At 47.8% G+C, this 22,619-nt stretch overlaps 1 protein-coding gene across 2 annotated transcripts in view; it reads left to right on the top strand.

Annotated features, from left to right (window-relative positions):
* Positions 1 to 22,619, top strand: part of PLEKHG1 (pleckstrin homology and RhoGEF domain containing G1) — a 206,883-nt gene that overhangs the window by 116,321 nt on the left and 67,943 nt on the right. For both annotated transcript variants that reach the window (XM_036024891.1, XM_028509825.2), the window contains one exon: positions 9,102 to 9,613. In XM_036024891.1, coding sequence (XP_035880784.1) covers positions 9,203 to 9,613 — 411 coding nt within the window. In that variant the 5' untranslated portion in view covers positions 9,102 to 9,202. The remainder of the gene's footprint in view (positions 1 to 9,101; positions 9,614 to 22,619) is intronic.

A 22,619-nucleotide genomic window follows, 5' to 3' on the forward strand; every position in this document is an offset into this window, starting at 1 on the left:
AGGCAGAAAGGGAACTGCTGTCTTGTGGCTCCTCCCTGGGCCGTGGTTCCGGCGAGGAGCGGGCAGTGAATGCAGTCGAGCCTTCTGATGTGCTTGTTTTGGGGCTGCCGTCACGTCCTGGAGGCTGGGTGGGACCTGGGGAGTCATGCTGTCCAGAAGTCTAACTTCCACATGAGGAAACCAGAAACCCAGAGGTTTCAGTGCAGACATGCAAACTCTGTGTCCGGAGGAGAGCGTGTTATACCACAGCTCATTTCTGGCCAGTGCTCTGAGCTCTTCCTACACACACAGTCGGACGCATACCCATTCCTTTCCACGCACGCGCACACCGTGTAGGCCCTTCAGCACATTGGTGTCGGGGGCCTTACACAAGTAGCTCATGATTAGTCCTTCATTTCCTGATCTCTGAGCTCCTTTCCTGCCCTCCCGTTGTGTGAATCTATATCCCAGTACAAGGCAAGGTAGACTAGAAATCAGAAACCGTAGTCTCTGATTCACAGTTCCACTTTGACCAAAATGTTGCCTAACCTCTCGGTTTATTTTTTTTCCCTGTATAAAACTGTTTAAAGTAACAACGTGTGAATGAGTTTTGAGGCTGTGTTTTGTTTGTTTGTGAGTTTGTTCTTAAGGATCATTTTGATACAGAGTTAACAGAGTGACGTCACACGCAAGGCTGATCTGTTAGCATAGACTGGGCAATCCTTTGCTGCGTAACAGATCACTCCGAAACCTTGCGGCTTGAACCAGTAAAAGTCATTTATAATCTCTCAAGGTGGCTGTGGGTCAGGAGTTCCGGAGAGGCTCCTGCTGGGTGGTTGTGACTCACGAACCCAGGAAGCTGCTGGGGGAGATAACAGTGCAGTCGCCCCCAAGGCCTCCCTCCCACCTGTCTGCGGCCTGCTGGGGACAGGTAGCAGCGGCCAGAACACCTGAGGTTCCTGGAGCACCTCTCCACCCATCAGCCTGGTCTCACCACCTGGCCTCTCCAGCACGTCGGCTTCGGGACAACCAGTCTTTTTAAGGTGATGACTCGGAGCACGTCCAGACCCAGGGACTGCAAGCTTCCTTCTGTCTCCATGCTCTGCCACACCATACTCCAGGGCAGTGATTTTCAAGCGTGGTGCTCTGGTCAGTACCTGACTGTTGAGTGAGGGGCGCTGACCTTTTTCCCCTTAGATGGCCAAATTAAAGGACAGCAGCAGCCAACATGCAATAGCTGTCTGGTGTGAAGGAATCAAAATTATACCTATCTTTTTTTGTCAGATAGGCGAAAGATACATGTTTTGGTGTGCCACAGAGTTTCAGTAATTATTTTGTGTGCCGTGAGATTAAAAAAAATGGTTGAAAATTGCCACGTTGGGCATTGACGTCATGCCCATGGTTGAGGCAAGATCCCTGCCATTTCTGGGGCCCAGTGTGCAGGGGGGCAAATGAAGGAACAATGTCTAATGCTTGAGAAAAAGACCCCCAGAGGGACACATATCATTTCCACAGGTGAGAACTTGACCTCGTGGCCTTAGCTGAGGTAGGAAAGCTGGGAAGTGTGCTCAGCTGAAACTCTGTTTACCGAAGAAGAAGTGGACATGCGTTTTGGTGGACAACTAACAGTCCCCTCTGAAAGGGAGAACACAGCCCGTAGTTTAGTGTTGTTTGACCCCTTACTGTCCTTTACCTCCCACACGGAACCACCACAAGGAAAAGCACACAGTAAAGATAAAAACAGCTGCCTATGCACAAAAGGCCTGAAGGGAATTCCCTAAGATCCTTTGTTAACCCAGAAGCATGCCTGTGCCTTCCAGCACAGGGATTCTGGACTTACCACGTAGAGAAAGCCATGCAGCTCATGCATGTGCCGCATTACCTGTCTTGCTTCATCCCCTCCACAGCTGCAGCGGCCCTCGGCCTCTCAGTTCCCAAGGACGAGCACAGGAGTCAGTTAGCAAATTATTTGAGTACTTAGTATCAGACTTGACAGCCTGAAGGTATTTTTGTTCTTCGTTCAACCTCTCACTTCTTGTTATACCAAGAGCATCTTTGCAACGCATCTTTCCTGTTCTTTGCCTTCTTGTTCCAATATTTGCTATGAGGCAGGGAAGTAAGAAGCTAGGAGAACTCCTTGGCAAGTGGAGTGGGGAAACGGAGACAGACAACTGAGCGAAATGGCCAGGCAATGTACAGCCAGACCCAGAAGGTCACCAGGGCGGAAAGCCATGTGCCTAGAAACAGGCAAAACAGCTGCCAGACCTCACAGCCAGGGGGGGCCCTCCTCCCCTAGCATAATGATGGCCACACGGTCTGGACCCCCCTCACTTTTCCTCCCCAGAGGTAACCTCTAGGCCTCAGTCGTGTTTCAGCTCTAGGACCAGAAACGCAGCAAAGCCAGGCAGACGACGCCAGGACCAGGCGCAATGACGAATGACCTCCGAAGGGGCACCTCTGGGAGCCTGATGAATATTCTATGGAGATCTCCCCCGAGACCTCCCTTAGATGCCCAGCCTTGAAAAGCCCTCAGAAACAAAGGCCCTCGCTCATGCTCTCCCTCCTGGGAGCACACCAGCACCTTCCCTGTCCCCCTCTCCTTCCCCCCAGGTGCACATCTCTTAAACTCTAAGAGTCCCCATGAGATTTGCAACCAGGGGAGCAGCGGGCGGCGGCAGCTCATCCCAGGCTCACCCCCAAACCTGTCTCCCAGGCCCCTTTTCTCTGACTTCTCAATGAGCCAAAGCAGCCCCGCCTACACTCTCTCCTGTTGCCTTGCTTCTTCTAGCCTAATCCCTCCCTTTGTCTCACTGTCTGCAGCTTCAGTAAACATCCCCCCCACATCACCTGGATGCCCGTTGTGAAATATCTCCCTCATGAAGTCAAGAACCCACACACTGCAGGCCAGCCTGAGGCAGGCCCGCTCCGGGCCCGGTCCCCTGACTGATAACAGCTTTACCAATGCTTCGATGCTGCAAGAGTTTTTTAACTACTCAATTTGAAAATGTTTTTAATTGACAAAAAAGTTGCCAGGATAAACCCAGAGTTCCTAGACACTCTTCCCCCGGCTTCCCCTAATGCAAACATCTTGCATAACCGTAAAACATGGGTCAAACTAAACAGTGAATGTGGTAACAAGGTTTTTGACTTCCTGGTTGCCTGACAGCTACAAATAAGTGTGACAAGCTCATTCCCTGGATGGAACATGTGGAATGCCAGTCCCTGCCCTGCCATTTACACAAGAACCATGCTGGTATTTCAGAAAGCCAAGAGGGGGAGTTCATGTTGCTCTCCGGGGGCTTTTATCTCTTGTGCTCTCTACCCTCCCCCAGAGGTGTGGGAGAGGAGCTTTCTCCCCGTGTACCTGGGGTTGTCTCTGAAATATGTACGTGTGTAGGTCTCTTATCATGTTGACTCTTAAAAGATGTTTGGGTGTCTCTCTTTTTTAATCATGAAGTTGGTTGTTTGTGTCTTTAAGGCTCTACCAGGGACTGGCTGTGCAAAAAAATGAACTTTGCTGCTGATATCATCACTTCTTGCTTATATTTTAGTCTCTCTTGTGCCTTCCCTCTTTAAGCGATTGGCAGGCAGGGTAATGGGGAGCTACATCGTTTTAGTTATCCATCAGCCTTGCACTGGACACATTCTCTTGATTTTCCTGATTGCCCCAACAAGGAACTCGGTTAGGTATTTGTGGTCTAGGATAGCACTGAGCAGAATGGGGAAGTTCTGGCTCCTCCTTAGCCGTAGCCGCTCTGCCCCGGGCTCTGCCCCGGGCTCTGCCTCACCTTGGAAAGCTGTCCTTGGGAGTTGCGAAGGTAGGGGTCGGCTGTGGATCCATTAGTCCTCCCTCAACATGTGAGCACGGTCACAGGCAGCTAGGGCTTGACTAGCCATGGAACGTTCTGCCGCAACCCTAAGTCCACTCGGGAGCCCAGCTAGAGCGAAGGAGAGCCGCTTTGGGTTCTGGCCATGCCATTCCGAAGGAGAGCAGTTACAATAGTGGAAGTTGGAAGAACAAGGACAAGCCAAGGAGGTAAAAGCTCTTTCACTGAGGAACAGAGAGGGGACTTGTCATGAAGTGAGATGTGTGAAAGCGTTTCCACATGGTAGCTGTGTAGCCTTTGTTTGTACACTGAAAATGGCACAAGAAGGAATATTTTATTTTATTTTTTAATATATTTTATTGATTATGCTATTACAGTTGTCCCATTTCCCCCCTTCACTCCCCTCCACCTTGTACACCCTCTCCCATCCATATCCCCCCCTTTAGCCATGTCCATGTGTCATACTTATAAGTTCTTTAGCTTCTAGATTTCCCGTACTATTCTTACCCTCCCCCGTCTCTTTTTTACCTACCATCTATGCTACTTATTCTCTGTACCTTTTCCCCCTCTCTCCTCCCATCCCCTGTTGCTAACCCTCCATGTGATCTCCATTTCTGTGGTTCTGTTCCTGTTCTAGTTGTTTGCTTAGTTTCTTTTGGTTTTGCTTTAGGTGTGGTTGTTAATAATTGTGAGTTTGCTGTCCTTTTACTATACGTGTTTTTTCTTTATCTTCTTATCTTAGATAAGTCCCTTTAATATTTCATAAAATAAGGGCTTGGTGATGGTGAACTCCTTTAACTTGACCTTATCTGAGAAGCACTTTATCTGCCCTTCCATTCTAAATGATAGCTTTCCTGGATAGAGTAATCTGGGATATAGGTCCTTATCTTTCATGACTTGGAATACTTCTTTCCAGCCCTTACAAGAAGGAATATTTTAATGAGATGGCTTTTAGGCTGATGGCACCTCTGGTCGCAAGAATCATCAGGACTCCCAGGGCCCTCTGCCTCCAAGGCACTGCCAACATCTGCAGGTTGACCAAGGGTCAGATGGACCAAGATCCTCAGGGTGGACAGAACTAGCTTATTTTAGGATGTTTGTGGTCAAAACGGCCACTGGCATGGGCCATTAGCAATGTTTGGCAGGTTTATAGAAGATGCTGTGTAATTAGCCCGGTGTGGGAGACTTGGTAGGACAGGGAGAGAGGCTGTGAAAAGGAAAGGAAAGCAGGAAAGCAAAGCATCACGTTCCCCAAATGTGCATACGTACAGCCCGCCAACATCCTTCACTCAAGGAAGGGGGGCAGCCCTCCTGCGCTGCCGTTTTCTAGCTCGTCTTTCAGTTTATCACGGGAGACCAGTTCCCCCAAATCCAGTCTGCAGGCACTGTCTCCCCGCTCTCTTTCTGTCGGCTCCTAACAGCACTCACGAGAGGAGCTCTCAGAAGGGACAAACTGAATTACATGCACCTCCCCATTCACTATTATTTAAACAAAGATTGATAAGGAAGCAAATGTGAATCTTACAGAACCATAGAATTATCTAGAATACCTGGATCCGTGTGTCCAACTAAAATATAACACAAGTTAGCCCTGGCTGGCGTAACTCAGTGGATTGAGCGCGGGCTGGGAACCAAAGTGTCGCAGGTTCGATTCCCAGCCAGGGTACATGCCTGGGTTGCAGGCCATAACCCCCAGCAACCACACATTGATGTTTCTCTCTCTCTCTCTCTCTCCCTCCCTTCCCTCTCTAAAAATAAATAAATAAAATAAAATCTTAAAATAAATAAGTAAATAAATAAACTATAACACAAGCCACAAATGTAATTTGTAATTTTCTAGGTGCCACGTTAAAAAGAGCAACATGCAACCAATGAGAATAACTTTAAGGAGGCATTTTATTTAACCCATGATTCCAAAATATCGCAACGTGTAATTAATATAAAAATTATTGGTGAGCTATTGTATACTCTGTTGCACACTAATTCCTGGAAATCTGGTGTAAATTTTACACGTACAGCGCCTTGCCGTTCAGACTGGTTGCACGCCGAGTGCCTGGTGGGCACCTGTGGCTGTGAGCTGCCGTGCTGACCAGTGCGGCTCCGGAAATAAGTATTAAAAAATCGGTGAATTGCATTAAAAAGAACAGGCCAGATGGGGTAGAAATCCTAAATTATTTTGAGGGAGATGAGAACAAGACTAGACAGTTTTTATGAGGTGTATTTCTTTACCTGAGAAAACTATAATTATCTTCTAAGCAATGAATTAACCTGAAAAATGGTATCCATTAGCAAATGCAGCCTCATATTATATGCCATTATACAACCTAACTTTAAATGTTTCACTTCGGTTATTGGTAATTTTGGAAGGTGTTGAATTTGGGGCAGTAAGCGTGGCTAAATACTACAGCTACCAGATTTCTCAAGTAGTCTGTCTTATAAAGTACCTGGTTGGCAGTCCAAAGAACAGGCAACTCGGCCCAGGGGCCTAGATACTGTTGACCTTTAAACAATGTGGGGGTTAGGGCGCTGACCCCAACCCAGTCAAAAATCTGCAAGTAACCTTTCACTCCCCCAGAACTGAAGTTGTCCCTCAGTATCTGCAGGGGATCGGTTCCGGGACCCCCACAGATACCGACATGCTCCACAGATGCTCGAGTCTCCTGTATAAGATGCACAGATCCACGCATACGGCCGGCCCTCTCTATTTGCAGACTCTCCATCAAAAACCGTACAGGTGTTCACTGAAAAATACCTGCATAGAAGCGGACCCACGCACAGCTCCAACCTGTGTTGTTCAGGGGTGAGCCGCACGTGGCCTGGTGTTGCAGCATCTGCGTGATGCTGCTTTGGAACAGGGCCCAGTTGGTGCTGCGTTCTTCTCACCCACGAAGCAATCCCTTGTTGACGCGAGTCCCCCATCCCACATCTCCCCACCCTTGAAGGTGGAAAGGGCACTGGCATCCCCACCAGCCCAACACGGATGCCTCCAAAATTACCGGTGCTTTGTTTGTTCCTCTTTCATCCCTCGGTCCCAATATTGGCTAATTTAGAGTGAAAATAAGTTAAAAAAAAAAAAGAGAGAGTCTGTAGGGTGCTCTTTTTTCACCACTCCTGATCATGAACGTTTGCCAAGAGTTATATGACTCAGTACAGTGTTCCATACTGGAGAGAAGGTTGATTCTAGTCTAGGCAGAAAACCAGAACTTGCCTTGCAGACCAGGGCACCCAGATCTACGGCGGGAGGTTGACGGAGAGCCTGCCGGGGGCCCCGGCTTTCACGTACACTATATCCAGCTTACGTTTGGTCCTAACTCACAGCCTCATTCGACCCTGGGGACCTTAGAGAACCCTCATATACTTTATGAGTACGTGCCCAGTTGTGAAAGCGAGATAACCTCATGATTATGGTTTTGGTGGATGCCAGTGGGAAGAAAAGCTTGTTGTGTCTGCTCCCACTTAGACCTGCCCGCGACTTGCTGAGCACCAATCCCAAACGCGGGCAAGCCTCCTCTGTGGCAAGTGTACCTCAGTGCCTGGCTGCTGCTTGGATCTGTGCCACACTCAAGTTGGAGCACGCTGTTTAGGGCAAGTGCATTTTAACTGCTATAACCAGCCCGTGTTTTACAGGCCATAAAGTTGTTACAGGGCACGCAGAAAGAACATTGCAAATGCTTAAAAAAAAATTGTGGCAAACTTGTGCCATGTGGTAGTGGTTATGCTGATAAATTACTCATTTCCTACACATTTCTCACCATTCTTCCTCGTTGGCCCAAGTGAGTTCCTTTGCTTTAGATTCAACCATTTTAATATTTGCATTATAAGTTGGCACTCACATTTGCCACGGATACAGACTCTCTAGGAAAAGCCGGGACATTGAAGGGCTGCAGGGTGGATGGATTCTTTCTGCTCTAGGAATATGGGTACCAGCTCTTTGATGATGTTCATTATAGAGTCAACCCGAATTCACGTTCCTTTGGAAAAGGGATCATTAATCCGTAGTCTTGTTATTGTGTTGGTCTTGTTTGAACCTTCCAAACATGAGTCCCTCTCTCCTTAATTTCTAAACAAGCCCCATAAACATGGATGTTGGTGGGAAGGTAATCTACCAAAATGAAGCCAATTTCTTCATTCATCACACTGTTTGGTGCAAGGCCTTGTGTTTCCATTAACCTGGGATTCATCCGGGGGGTGGGGGGAATGTCGATCCTCCCTTACAGATAAAGAAGTCTGGAGTGTTCTACTTTACCGAAATAGCTCCTGAAGGTTACATGTCACACAGAGCCCTTCTGGACCCAAGATTTCGGTGCTGTGGGTGCGAAGTGACCTTCTTCCCTTGCAGGCATTCAGGCATTCTCTCTGCATGCCCTCTTCCAAACACAGACAGTCCTGTTTCCTTAAAACGGCATCGTTTTCTCATAGCGGAATTCCTCTTATTTCCTAGTTACTTACTTATGTGGTTACACTGTCGCGTTATCTGACTTCACAGGGGGCGTGTGGTGGTTAATCGAATATAGTCTGTAATCGAGTAGCCCCGTGCACCCCACAAATGGAATGTCGGCTTTTGAGGGGGGCATGTAGATGTGTCGTGGTGAGAGGGTAAGGTGGAAAGGGGGTGTGGGTTTTAATATTGGGGTTTCTTTTGCCCAGGATGAGAGAAATGGTACCCAGGCAACACTTTCTCTCACGCTGTATACTAGTAAAGTGTAAACTTGTCAGCATCCTCCAAGTCAAGCGGCAGTGGTTCCAGGACGGAGGCTTGAAAGTTTGTGGAATGACGGTGGGTTACCCAGAATGAAGAAGCGTTTCCCAGACACCACGGGAATCACACAGGGCATGTTTTAAGGGCATAAGAATCACCTGTGAAGCTTGTTAAAGCTATAGGTTCCTTATGCCCTGACCACTGAGTTTTCAATATAGAAAATGGGACCAGTCAGCACCTGTGAGCCATTGCAGGTGGTCACATTTTGAGGCAATGGCTGTAGCGCCTCTCAAACCCTAATGAGTGTGCAGGTGGTGCCAGGATCTTGTCAAAATGCAGACTGAAGCTCACTCAGCAGGTCTGGGTAGTGCCTGAGACTCCGCATTTCTAGCACGGTCCCAGGTGGTGCTTGAGAAACTCTAACTCACCCCAGTACCTTTGCATGTCCTCCTATGACTAACTTGCTGCCTCCTTGTTTCTGACTGTATATATGTGGGCTGGGTTTTACCTCCCTTTACATCTTCTGTTCAATATCATTTTAAAAGACTTACCTTGCTTATCCTGTCCTTGTTTCTTTTTCCTTTTAATGTATCCAGATGTCCACCCGTCGCGTCTTGAGGCGCCATCAGCTGTAACTGAAGATCCAGACCCCAAGACCATCACAGCCAAGTACTCCCAGCCCCACGAACCGAAGACCATGGAGCTCTCGGACAGCGACCGCCCAGTCAGCTTCGGCTCCACGTCATCCTCCGCTTCCTCCCGGGACAGCCACGGTTCCTTCGGCAGCCGAACGACCTTAGTTTCCAACAGCCACTTGGGCTTGTTTCCCCAGGATAAGGAAGCGGGGGCCATAAAGCTGGAGCTGATTCCAGCCAGGCCGTTTTCCAGCAGCGAGCTGCAGAGGGAGAGCCTGGCCGGGCAACAGCACGCAGACGCGGGCAGCGGCGAGAGGCAGCCCCGGACTCCGCGGAGAGCAGAGGCCCACGGGGCCACCGAAACGAGTGCGGAGTCGGCCAACAGCCCCAAGCTCCTCTACGTGGACAGAGTTGTTCAGGAAATCCTGGAGACCGAACGGACTTACGTGCAAGATTTAAAAAGCATCGTAGAGGTAAGGCAAACTGTTTTTTTTTTTTTTTAACTTTGTCATCCAGGATAAATATGCTTGCAGAATAAAGAGCAAAGCCAGGTGTCCGGGGCGTGTGTCCGCTGAGGTGCAGAAGTGGTGTGAACAGTGAAGCAGATTATAACTTAATAGAAACCTCAGGGCCGTACTCCTTATGTCGGAATCCTCTTACTATTTGCGTTCACGAATCGATGATGTATTAGGAGCGAGAATGACGATGCCGGTGCGTTCGCCAATGTGTTGTGTTGACAACTGCACCGAAGGTCAGAGGGCCTGGCGGATGGTGGAGCAGACAGAGGGCGGAGCGGGACCTCAGGACTCCTGGGCTGGACCGAGCCCGTCAGGCTGCCCTCACCTTAATCACAACGGCCTGCTGGTGTCTGGGAGCTTCCAAAAATACTGGCCCCCGTGTCCTGCCTCTAGAGACTATGATTTCATGGGCCTGGGGTGTGACTGGGTGGGGGGGTTGTGAAAGATCTCACGTGACTCTCATACGCAGAGCAGCTTGGGAGTTGCTGTTCTGTGCTGTTCTCGGTATCAGTCGGCGTTTGGCAGAACGTGGTGAAGGGTGAAGGAAATCGGTGGGCTTTGTCTTGTCCCGGGAATTACTGTTCACAGTCAACAGTTTTGCATAAATTATTTGACAGCTCATGTGCCAGCTTTCATACTCTGGAAATTCAATTCTTAATTTGACTTTGATTTATAGATAGGTTTTTAGGGATTAATAATTACTCATCCACCGTCAGTGATAAAAATATTAATATTTCAAAGGCACGTTTGTGTATTATAAAGTCACACCCACTTTGCTGCCCAGTAATATATCAGATTCTTGCATTTTTCAGTGCCCACTCCCTGTTTCAGACGTTTGATCTAAAACGTCTCAGAATATAGAACATTTACTGATGAAAATACTTTCTGCCAAATATATACATTCTTATAGCTTTAGCAAAAAAAAAAAAAAAATCTAAGGCATGACTGTGTGCTGAGTTCCACAAATGATAGAACTAGACACTGCCTACTAAAAATAGTTATGACATAAGTTCTCAGTAAAAATAGAGAAATCGATTGATGCTCAACCAAAACAATATGTGATACCAAATGTCAAGTAAGCCAGGCCAGTTGTTCTGTAATTGCAACAGTGACGTCATTGGTACTCGAGAAGAAATACCTGTGAAACTGCCAAAGTTTTACAGCCTCTTAGGAACGTTATGGTTGTCAAAGCTTTCTGGGCTTATCCTTTTTCTTTCTTTCCTGGAGACTCTTCCACCCCATCAGAAGAACTTGCTACACTGAGAGAGGAGCCGTTAGTTACGGAGCTGGTGCTCCCTGTGCACGCGCCCTCCCTCTGGGCTGGTGGGCCCCTCCCAGGTGAGAGGAGGTGAGGTTCGATGTGCAGGAAAGAGAACAGACGGAGAGGACTGGCGTGGAGGTCGCTGCGCCTGCTGGTCCCAGGTTGCGGTCCGTTCTCCTTCTTCCCGAATAAATCCTTTTCGGTGATAAAAAGAAGTGATAAGACAGAATATTTGCTAAGAACGTTTCAGTAAAAATTCAAATTCTATTTCAAGCTGTCCAAATGGTCTTGCCTTTTTTTCTTTATCCGTGAATTAGCAATGTTTTACCTGAGGGCTATTGGACATTTTCTGTAAAGAGCCAGATAGTAAGTATTTCAGGCTTCCTGGGCCCTGCGATCCATCACGACTGCTCAGCTGTAGCTCAGGAGCAGCCATAGACCCTATGGCAATGAATGGGCGTGGAAGTTGCAGCAAAACTTTAGGGCCAGGTTTGACCCAAGGGCCAGAATATGCTGACTGCTGTATTAGACTGGAAATTCGTGCCTACACTCCATCAGCTGGGGAATGAGGCTAATAAACAATACCTGCCTCATAGGGTTATTATTCTGGGAATTAGATTAGATAATATATCAAAAGCTCTTATAAGTCAGACAGGTGTGAGATTTAGCAGGACGATCACCTAGTACGTTATGTAATGTCTAATCACTGAGGTGTGCCTCTGAAACTAATGTAATAATGTATGTCAAGTGTAATTGAAAAACTAAAAACATATATTAAAAAAAGAAAAGCTCTTACAACAGTGCCTGGCATGTGGTAAACAATAAATAGAAATTATTGGCCTGGCTGGCGTAACTCAGTGGATTCAGCTCGGGCTGTGAACCAAAGTGTCGCAGGTTCTATTCCCAGCCAGGGAACATGCCTGGGTTACAGGCCATGAGCCCCAGCAACCGCACATTGATGTTTCTCTCTCTCTCTCTTTCTCCCTCCCTTTCTTCTCTAAAAAATAAATAAATAAAATCTTTTAAAAAATAGAAATTATCATCATCACCAACCTCCTTTGAATTTGCTAGTTGAGAGTAACTATTCCATCTTACCTAAGGACTTTCAGAGAAACATGAGTCAATTCACTACAGTAGAAATTTAATGAGCAAAAAAATTTTAAACTGATTCCAACATTATTATTTGAATGCAGGTGGATTATTCTAGTGAATCCACCGAAAATTTACGGTGGAACAGGAAAGAGGAGGAAGAAGGGTGTTGCGAGGGAGGGTGGTTGGGGGGAAGTGTCCCAAACGTAGAGTGGGGCACCCAGGTGGGAACTAGGTGCTGCTCCCCCTTCCCTCGCTCCCCCTTCCCTCACTCCCCTCAGCTCCCCCTTCCCTCACTCCCCTCAGCTCCCGTGTGTGTCAGTGTACACGTACTCTTCGTTTATTGTGTGACGGTATAGACGGGTCAGGGTAGGTGGAGGAGAGAAAGATGCTCTTCACACACAGTGAAGCGAAACACCTTGGAAACTATTCTGCTCATTGCGGGATTTTGGAGAAGAGGCTGCTGTTTGTAGGGAGGCATCAGCTCTTTGGAAAGGGAACTCTCTCACGCTGGGAAGGGGGCCTTCTCCTGTGTTTGTGCAGGAAACCCAGGGACCCTGCCTGGGGAGTCTGCCCCGTGGCTCGACTGTTTGCTCTGCCTAGAGACTTAGCCTTTAGGCTCACAGGGTGACTAAAACGTGGATGGAATGGAGTCTGAGCTGGCTTCTGTCCCAGGCCATCCCTTCCTCCAGGACTGCACTGTGGATCTGAGGTGGTTTCTGATGAAGCTTGGCTTCCCACTGATGCTGTGGGATACAGGATCGTTGAGGGTGGAAGGGGTAGTTCCTGTCTCTGCATCTCTCTCCCCGAGCTGTAAAGGACTGACTCTGTGTGGGCCTCCCCGGGACCAGCCGTGGCTGCTCAGGACCCTTGACGAGAGGAGAATGGTCTCGAACCAAGGGAGAGGGCCGGTGGGAGTAGGTGACTTGTTGTAGATGGTGTTGTCTCGGTACTTGCAGATGTCCTCACTGGATAGTTTCCCTCCAGGTGAAACAACATTTATCACACTGACACTTTTTATGAAGTTCACGGAGACTAAAGTTCTTGAATGCCGAGGGACATGTGTGTTCAGCGCTCGAGTGTAGGGCTCGGCGGGGATCGTCTTTAATGAAGGCTTGTTATGTGGGTGGATCTGATAAAGAACTTACACCGTGGTACTTGGCACAGTTTAGTGTACCTTTTCTTTATGTGGCATTTGAGCACTTTTATTTGAATGTCTCTATTTGTTGTTCCCTCTGAGGGCTTTTATCATAATGGACGAATGAGATCTTTCTTACAACCATTTAAGATCTATAGTGTTAGAAGGAAACCTGTTAAATGGTTTTATGCTCATTTAGAAACCATCCCTGAAATAGCACACCTGATCACTGTGGATAATCCCCAAATCTCGCTATTTATTTTCATGTCTTTTTGTTGTTGTTGCTGTTTGTTTGTTGTTGTGTCCCCTTCCTCCCTATCCTGTCTCTCTCTCATCTCTTGCCGCTCAACAGTGACAAAAACCGAGAAGGTGGGGACACTGTGGTTCTGAGTGTCACTCTCTCCTACCCATTGCCACCTCCTGTGGGAGAGAACATAGGGGCCGGCCTTTTGCCTCTCTCCAAGCCTGATGGGTTTGCCCAGTCTGAGTGTCCTATTACTACCTTCTGACTGATTGCTAACGAGCAGTGAAAGGAGTTCAAGGTGAGCAGCATGGAATGAAACCCCAGTGAGTGGAGGTTTGCGGAGCTGCTGTGCAAAAGGAGCCGTTGGCTGCTCGTGAGAACTCGTGTGTGGTTAATGACTGGAGGCAGTTTAGGTTATTCAATTACACATAAATTTTTACAGCCAAATCTTAATATATGGCCAGCCCTGGAGTCAAAACTAAGGAAAGTTATTTAAAATACCTACAGCGGTCAGATTCTCGTGCAAGCTTGGATGACAGTGAGTGTTACCAATGCGATACCTGAAGCTTTGTGACCTGTATCACCTCTTGGATTCCAACAGCTGTGAATATCCTGCATAGCTACTACCACTTCTAAATTTTCTAGAATTGTGCCTCAATAACAGCAAAAACACACAAAAATATAATATTAATAACCACTGTTACTTTAGTGTGTGTCATATATCAGGACTCGATTAAGCACGTGCATCCTCACTCAGAGCCCCATCATGTGGGTACTATTATAATTTTCCTGTTTTAGCACAAGAATATCGAATGTACAGAAGGTGAATTAACTTGCCGTAGGTCACGTAATTGTTCGTGGTAGAGCTGGAAGTGGAACCCAGCTTTCACTCAAAGACCATGTCTCCTACTACTGGTCCACACTGTTATCACAAATCTCTCCGAGTGGAGCAGAGAATTCAAAGATTTTGGTCATCTTCCAAAGCCCTTAGGCTCTCTAGAGCAGGGTTTTAAAGTGGCAGCACCATGCACATTTTGGGTTGAATAAGTCTTGGTTGTGGGTGTGTGCCTTGCAGGATGGTTAGCAGAAAACCAGACCCCTACCCACTAGGTGCCAATAGAAGCACCACCATCCCCACTCATGGCAACCAAAAATGTCTCTAGACTTTGCCCAGTATCCCTGGAGGGGCAGAATTGCCTCTGGTTGGGACCCATTGCTCTGAAGACTTGGGACACATAGTGTATAAGGGTGGGCTCACCTGCAGTAACAAATAGACCCAAGTGTAGTGATTCAGCGCAGCAGCAGTTCATTTTTTTCCCCTGTCCCAGCCAAGTGTGTGTGTTCTGGTTAGTGAGCACACTGCTCCTCACTCAGTCAGCAGGGACCCCCCGAGGATGAGGCTCTGTCGTCTGCAGCACGTGGCTCCTGAGGTTGGGGTGGCCTGCACATCTCCATCAGCTGGGAGGTGCAGGTGGTCTAGCTGTGTGCCCAAAGAAGGCAGGACACATTTTTGGGAACTGCAGTCTCATAGTGCATTATATATACAGTTTACCTTTGAACAACACACAGTTTTGAACTGCAGGGGTCCACCCATAGATGGACTTTTTTCAATAAATACACAGCTGACCTGCCGTACCCTCAGGGTTTCACATCCATGGATTCAACCAACCTCATATCCATGTATTTTTGATTCTTGACTGGCAATCTGCAGGTGCTCGGGCCAACTTAAGTTGTACATGGATCATCACTGGGTGGAGGTTGGCACCGCTAATCCCCACATTGTTCAAAGGTCAACTGTGATTGACACATCCTCACTGCAAAACCCACAGCCTATATCCCCACCACCACCACTACGTACAGAAACCCATGAAGAAGGAAGCAAGAGAGATTTTTTGATGATTATTACTGCTGAGGTCACTAGTAAATAACCTTATAGAATGTTTGAAATTGAGTTCTTTATTTAAATTCGGACCGATGCATCTTCTGTTGCTTCTCTCTCCCCTCCTACACCTCTCCATCAACTCCGCTTTTCCCGGCCCCTCCCCCCATCACTCCTAATTACCTCCCCCCTTTTGCTTTTCTGTTCACTCCTATCCACTGGACCTGCCGATGGGGCTTCTGGGAATTCTCAGAGACCAGGTGGTATTGCCATTTAAAAAGAGGGCAGCTGGGTCTGAGTTCAAAGTCCAGGATCACGCTTACCTTGCTCGTGTTCTGGAAATTCTGTGAGTGCAAGGGAACCAATGGGGGCAACAGAGTAAAGCCACCCCATGAAAGAACGGTGCTTGAAAGCTGCAAGTCTGTGGCCACACTGATAAAGGTTGTGAGATGACCGAATGCCCTCCTTTTGACTGCCCTGCCCTGCCCTTTTTAAAAACTCATTTCTGTGGCCATTCTGAGGAGCCAAAGTGAGGATTATGGACACTTAACTTTAAGGAAAGATAAGCTATGGAAAAGCAAAGTGTGGAAATGGTTTGGATATGTCCTAAGCCTGGCACTCCCCAGGTCAGCTGGCATCGTTACGGATGCTCTTCATAAGGAGTGGAAGTCACCTGCAGTGTTTCAGCCGTGAGCCTGTGGGAAGTACGTTTACCATGGATAAAGGGCAGTTTATTCACAGTTCGCCGTTGGACAACGTGAACTTGCGCAGGTCCACTTAGATGTGGAGGTTTTCTTTCTTTTTTTTTATTTTTTTAAATTCACTTATTAAGCCCTGGCTGGCATAGCTCAGTGGACTGAGTATGAGCTATGAACCAAAGTGTCGCAGGTTGGATTCCCAGTCAGGGCACATGCCTGGGTTGCAGGCCATGGCCCCCAGCAACCGCACATTGATGTTTCTCTCTCTCTCTCTCTCTCTCTCTCTCTCTCTCTCTCTCCCTCCCCCTTCCTTCCCTCTCTAAAAATAAATAAATAAAATCTTTTTAAAAAAATTCATGTATTTATTTTTAGAGAGATGGGAAGAGAAGGAGAAAGAGGAGAGAAACAACAGTGTGTGGTTGCCTCTCATTCACTCCCTGCTGGGGACCTGGCCTGCAGCCCAGGCGTGTGCCCTGACTGGGAATGGAACCAGGGACCCTTTGCTTCGCAGGCCTGAACTCAATCCACTGAGCCCCGCCTGCCAGGGCAGATGTGGGTTGTTTTCAGTAAACACCTGCGCTGGTTTTGCTCTGCAGTTGGGAGCCCGTGGGTGGGAAGGGCCCACTGCGTGCATCAATCCACGCTATTGTATACAGGGAACTTAAGCATCCTCAGATTTTGGTGTCCATTGGAGGTCCTAAAAGCAGTCCTCCTTGGACACAGAGGGATAACTGGTGTGGTTGAGTTTTTGGAGAGTCAGGAGTTATGCTCCCATTTTCACCTATGGGTCGGGGGCATCAGCACCCATGGCCCCCATGTTCTTCAGGGGTCACCTGTATATTGCTAACCTTTACCTGTAGCACAGTTTTCAAATTACTAACAACTTTGCAGCAATAGTGTAAAGATCAGCAATTCATATAATAATCATGGATGCAGTGACATTCCTCAGTGTCTCCCCATGAAATACTGAATCTCAGAGAGTGGAGTGGCCACCCTTGAATTCCTGACTTGTGCCTTTGTTCTTGAAACTTGGAGCGGGGGTGAATAGTCGGGGTCCGTCTGAGGACGCCCACCGTGGGAGAGGCTGAGGCAGGCTTCCCCAGTTGCAAGAATCGGTGATCTGAGAACTGTTTGTCGATAGGGATTGTTTTTAACACCTGTATCAAACGTCTGAGACTCAGGGAAGAGAGAGGGCAGCTGATGCAAGGAAAGAACTGAGTGGTTTCATCCGAGTGCCTACAGGAGGTTCCACTGTCACGTGACACGACCTGTGTGTTCCTGAAAGTCACTCGCTGAGCAAAACCACATGGGGAAAAATAAGGCCCGTAGAAAAATGGGTGCTGAGGGCAGCACCCCACAACGCTATCAGGGACACATTTAAAAAAATAAGATGTGAACCTAACAAAAATGGAGGCAGTCTGATACATGATAAATGGTTAAGAAACACAGACAGGCTCTGGTGAATAGAACACTTCGCCACAAAAACCGTGAACTTTCTTGCAGAAGCCACCTGGTCCCCATGACTGCCACCCTCCGTGTGAGGGGAAGAGAGAAGAAGGGAGCGGGAGATAAGGTGAGAGAACAGATCAGTTAAAAAGAGAACGAACTGAGAACAGAGAGGGGGAATATAAGACAGGCTGGGAGAAAAGGGACACATCAGAGAGGAGGCTCCTGCAGGGCTGCAGCTCCTGAGTTGTCATGGAGCAGGGCTACCTGACGTGGATGCTGAGTTGTCACACCTGCCCTGGGTGGGTGTGGCTCGTCACGCACACAGGTGAGCTGAGTAGCTGGCAGGCAGTTGAGAAGGGAGGGTGTGTGTGTGTGTGTGTGTGTGTGTGTGTGTGTCTGTCTGTCTGTGTATTTCTGTGCTGGTGTCTGGAACTGGGTACAGTTTCCTGTGCTCACCTAGTGTTTCCCATGGACGAAATCCTGCTGAAAACAGAGGCAAATTTAGGAAATCTGAAGTAAGCTCACATTGTTCCCTACCGTATTAATCGTGTGGGAACAGAGTCCTGTTTCCAAAACAAACGTCAAAGCAGAACGGTCTGTACTTAGCCTTTCAGACTGTTAGGGCTGGCCACCGGTGGGTCGCCCTGATGCCCCGTCCCCTCTGCTCAGACAGGAAGATCGAAGAGCGCTAGACCGGCTGTTAAAAACAGGTGTCCATTCATGTTAAATAAGACTAACAAAGACCATAAACATATCCTTAATGCATCTTTATTTCCACCTTATAAGAAAAAATGCTTTAAAAGAACTTCAAGCTTTCTTAGCAGTTTGATAGTTTACTCATATTTTTGAACCTAACAGATTGTTACCCTAATCTTGGACCAACAACCATGATTATTTAAAAATACAAATGGTTAGAATATTTTTCTTTTACCGAAAGGATTTTACAATTGCATCAAATATTCTTGCATCAACCATAGCATTAGGCATCTGTGGAACTCTTGAGTTCTCCAAGGAAATTGAAGAGGTGACCATCAGCGTTTCTGATGTTAAAATTAGAACAATATTTCCCACCTGCCCTGGCAGATGAGGCCAGACAGCGCATTAAAGGAAAGGACGGACTGACCATGTAAATGGGGGCGGGGGGAGGGGGGAGAAGGAGAAAGGAGAAAGTGTGCTTTTCGCAGCCGTGACTGAGCGCGCTCATTTCTCTGGGGCGCTCGAGCACACGCACGGACCCCTGCAGCTAGAGCGTCCCTCCCAGTCCATCAACCTCTTCTTGTAAGGCAGCATTTTGATTTTTTTAAGGAAAAGGCATTTCAAACACTTCAGTTAATTTTGGTGACCGAGTTGCTATTACTACTAGTCTGCTGAAGGACCACTCACACATTTCAAAGACCGCCCGTGGGCAACGTTCTGTTGAAGACTTGCTGACACAGGCCCTGTTCGGTTGGGCTGGCACCGCGCTGCCTCTGGGTGTGTGCCACCTTGAATATTCAGTTATACTGAGGGGGCAGGAAATCACAGAATTCAGGAAATTGCGTTCTAAACCATCCAACCTGCAGTTGGGAGACGTTTCCTGTGGCCAGAAATTTCTCCCAAAGAATAGATGTTGTTTGCACCTTGTAGAACTAATTGTATGGAAGAATTTACCCAGGTCGTGTGACAAGTGTGTGTGTGTGTGTGTGTGTGTGTGAGAGAGAGAGAGAGAGAGAGAGAGAGAGAGAGAGAGAGAGAGGGATAGAGGGAGAGAGAGAGTTGAGGCAGCCCTGCTCTGGAGCACCCAGAAAAGGCAGAGGCAGCCCAAGCTGATGCGTGGCCTGTCAGTCTACAAAACTTAGTGGCCAACTGTTTTCTGATCGCTTCTGTTTTCGATTTCTGCTACGCCCACCAAGACTACTCTGCCACCCACTCACGGGGGGATGGCATTGCTCTGCACAGCAGCCTGCGTGGCATTTTGTCACCTCTTTTTTAATTGCAGTGAAACACGCATGCAGCGTATCATTTTAACCATTTTACGTGTGTAGTTCAGCGGCATCGGGCACATTTACCTCGTACAGCCATCCCCACCGTGCACCTCCAGAACGTTTCCATCACCCCGGGCTGAAACTGGGTGCCCCTTACACAGCCACTCCTCATCCCCCCTTCCCTGGGCCTCAGGCGGTCTTTTTCTATTTTGTTTTGTTTTTAGCATTGTGGTAGAATGCATATAACATAGAATGTAACATCTTAACCATTTTCAGGTGCACGGTTCAGTGGCACCAGCACACTCACAGTGTCGTGCGACCAATCGCCAGAATTCTCTTCGTCTTGCAGCACTGAACTCCGTGCCTATCAAACATAACTCGCCTTGCTCCCCCCACCCCCGCCCCGCACCGTTCCACTTCCTGTTTCTGCGGATTTGACTATTGCAGCCGCCTCACCGAAGTGGGATCACTCGGTATTTGCCCTTTTGTGTCTGGCTGATTTCATTCAGCCTCCTGGCTCCAAGGTTCACCTGTGCTGTTGCTTGTGTCAGATGGTCTTTCTTTGTATATGGACGTATCACATCTTGTTTATCCGTTCCTTCTTTGATGGACACTCAGATCACTTCTGGTTGCACGGAATTTTTGATTAAGTAGGCTCACACCGAACTCTAGAATTGGAAAATACTCAAAAAAGTCTGAGTCTAGACACTGAAAGGGTGAGAGGCGTTGGTTAAGTTTTCTAGGGAATGAAAGCGTCAGCAATGTATCTGACCGTGGGCCCTCAGTCCATGTTGGCTGAGTGAATGATCTCATCCCACCTGGTCATTTCTGTAGGCGAGAAAATGGCTCTTCAGAGGACCAAGTGATCTCTCCAGCTGGATGCCAATTCTGGTTCTGTCAGTTACTCCCTTTGATAGCAAATAACCTCCGTGATCAGTGGTCTCCCCCTCGTAAAAGGAGAGAGATATTGGGCACCTTCTAGAATGCGGTGGGGATGGGCTAAGACAGTGCCCGGGAGTGCTCGGCACCAACCAGGCCCTCGGGTGCTCCACAGAAGGTAGCTGTTCCAGCCCATCCCCTGCAGCCGAGCCTGGGCAATGCCGGGACTGTGTCCTAGCCCTCCTTCCCACCCATTTCATTTAGAAACGACTGGAAAAAAAAAACAAGAGACGTTTATTGAGTACCCCTTACACACCAATTAAGGAGAGCCCTCATGCATTCTTGCTAATGAAACTTTCTGGAAACCTATTACTTTTCTCGCCCAGTTTCCTACATCTCGGCCATCAACAAGGATAAAACAGACATGAGTGAAGGGAAGAGTTTGTCACTTCCGTGTCCAGCCGCTACATAGAGGAGACAAAACAGCCGTGATACAGAGGGGAAGTGGGAACAGTCGGTCACTCCTTGGAACCTCTTGGGGCAAGTCTAATGCCACCTGTGAAATGGCCTTTTCCCCCCAGCACAGGTATAAGCAGCCTTTTGAGCGTAAGAAATTGTCACCCACAAGACCAGGGAGTCTGTGCGAGCTGGTCCACTGTGACAATTAACAGACCCCTGGACACTCTGGGACCCTTTGGTCCAGGTCCTGTTCTGAAGTTGGAGTTGGCTCTGAAGTTCCCAGTCCTGTATGAAGAGGAGTAAGGTAAAGAGGGTCCCCGATAATATGAGTACATTTACTTAATAGTCAAAATTATCGAGAATGTTCAAAAACCACTTTTGGTGAGAAAATCCAGTAGAAGAAAATCCCTGCGTCAAAAATGGGGGAAAGTAAACCACAGAGAGATCCGTGATGGAGAACACACCGTTAACTGGCCAGGAGCTAGCTCCACACTGAGGACAGGGAGGCCTCATAAACAGGTTCAAGGGGGCTGTTATTTGAGCTGTTCACACTTACCACCTAAGCAATGCGGTTAGGAGGAGCAGCTAAAAAATACAGGACTTTTTTCTAAAGCAGAGGCTGCACCTGAGAGCTTTTATAACACCTGCTGCCTGAGCTGGACCCTGAGCTAAATGAAATGTGAGTTTTGGGGGGTGGCATCAGTTTTTCCGAAAGCTCTCCACATGCCGGTAGGCGATCAGTCAGTGTTGAGGCCTACAGTCCTACAGGGAGTTTTTCTTCTTTTGTTCTAAAGGAAACAACAGACATTTAGCAGCAGCACCAATTACCTCCCCACCCCCCAGGGAATGTAACAAAATGATGAAATGCTAAAATATGCAAGAACTGGATCCAGATCCTGACTCTGCCTTTTCTCTGTGTGATCTTGGACAAGTTACTGAACTTCTCTGTAACCTTTTTTTTTTTTTTACCTGCAAAAGGGAATAATAAGGTTGTTATGAAAATTAAATAGGATTATCCATGCAAAATGCTTAGCTGAGTGTTAGGCATATAGTAAGCACTCAAATGAGAGTTATTATTATTATTATTATTGGTATTATTTGGACAAGGCCAATAATTTCTGGTAGGTTTTAAAGAGTCCTAATATTGTTGTGCTTTCTAGTTATCTTAAAGTATTATTTCTGAAAATTGTTTTAATTTGGCCATCTGAAAAGGATACACCTTGTGGGTTTTAGTTTACACGACATACCTGCCTGTAGTGGGGGTCCATTCCAATACCCACAGGCTGCAGTGGCAGGGGAAATTATTTTGAGAGTTTTGATCTGAGCCGAGTCCAAGTGAGACTGACGTACGGGACAGGGCCCTGGCCCAGCCTCGGAGCCACGCCGACAGTCAGCTGCGTGCCTGTGGACAGACGATGGGGCTGACCTCAGCGTCATCTCGGTAAATGAGTCGAATTCAAAAAGCCGAGCTCTGAGGATGCGTGGAGATTGCATCTCCGCCAGCCTCGGCTCCGAAGAATGGAACTGGGAAATGAGTAAGTCCTTTGAGCAGCCAAAATAGATGATTTCAAACACCAAACAGTACATCCTTGTCTTCACCCAAGGAGAGGCCCCAAGCTCCCACTAAGGGCCTATTTACCCTACATGTTTAAAATAAGCTTAATGATTTGGTTTCCTAGCCTACAGCAAAGGAAGGGGTTGGGAGGGGGTGGCTGTGACAAGCACTAAGGAGCAGAGGGAGGAGCCCCTTAGCAGATTAATTGGTGTGAGGCCACTCCGAGAACGGGGCGGACTGTCCTCGGTTTCCCTGGAGAGCTGTACTCGTAATTACAGCTGAGAGCATAGCCGAGGTCCTTACCAGTGAGCCTGAATAGCACGAACAGTTCATTATACTGGGTATA

This window comes from Phyllostomus discolor, chromosome 4, assembly GCF_004126475.2.
Source record: "Phyllostomus discolor isolate MPI-MPIP mPhyDis1 chromosome 4, mPhyDis1.pri.v3, whole genome shotgun sequence".
Lineage (NCBI taxonomy): Eukaryota > Metazoa > Chordata > Mammalia > Chiroptera > Phyllostomidae > Phyllostomus > Phyllostomus discolor.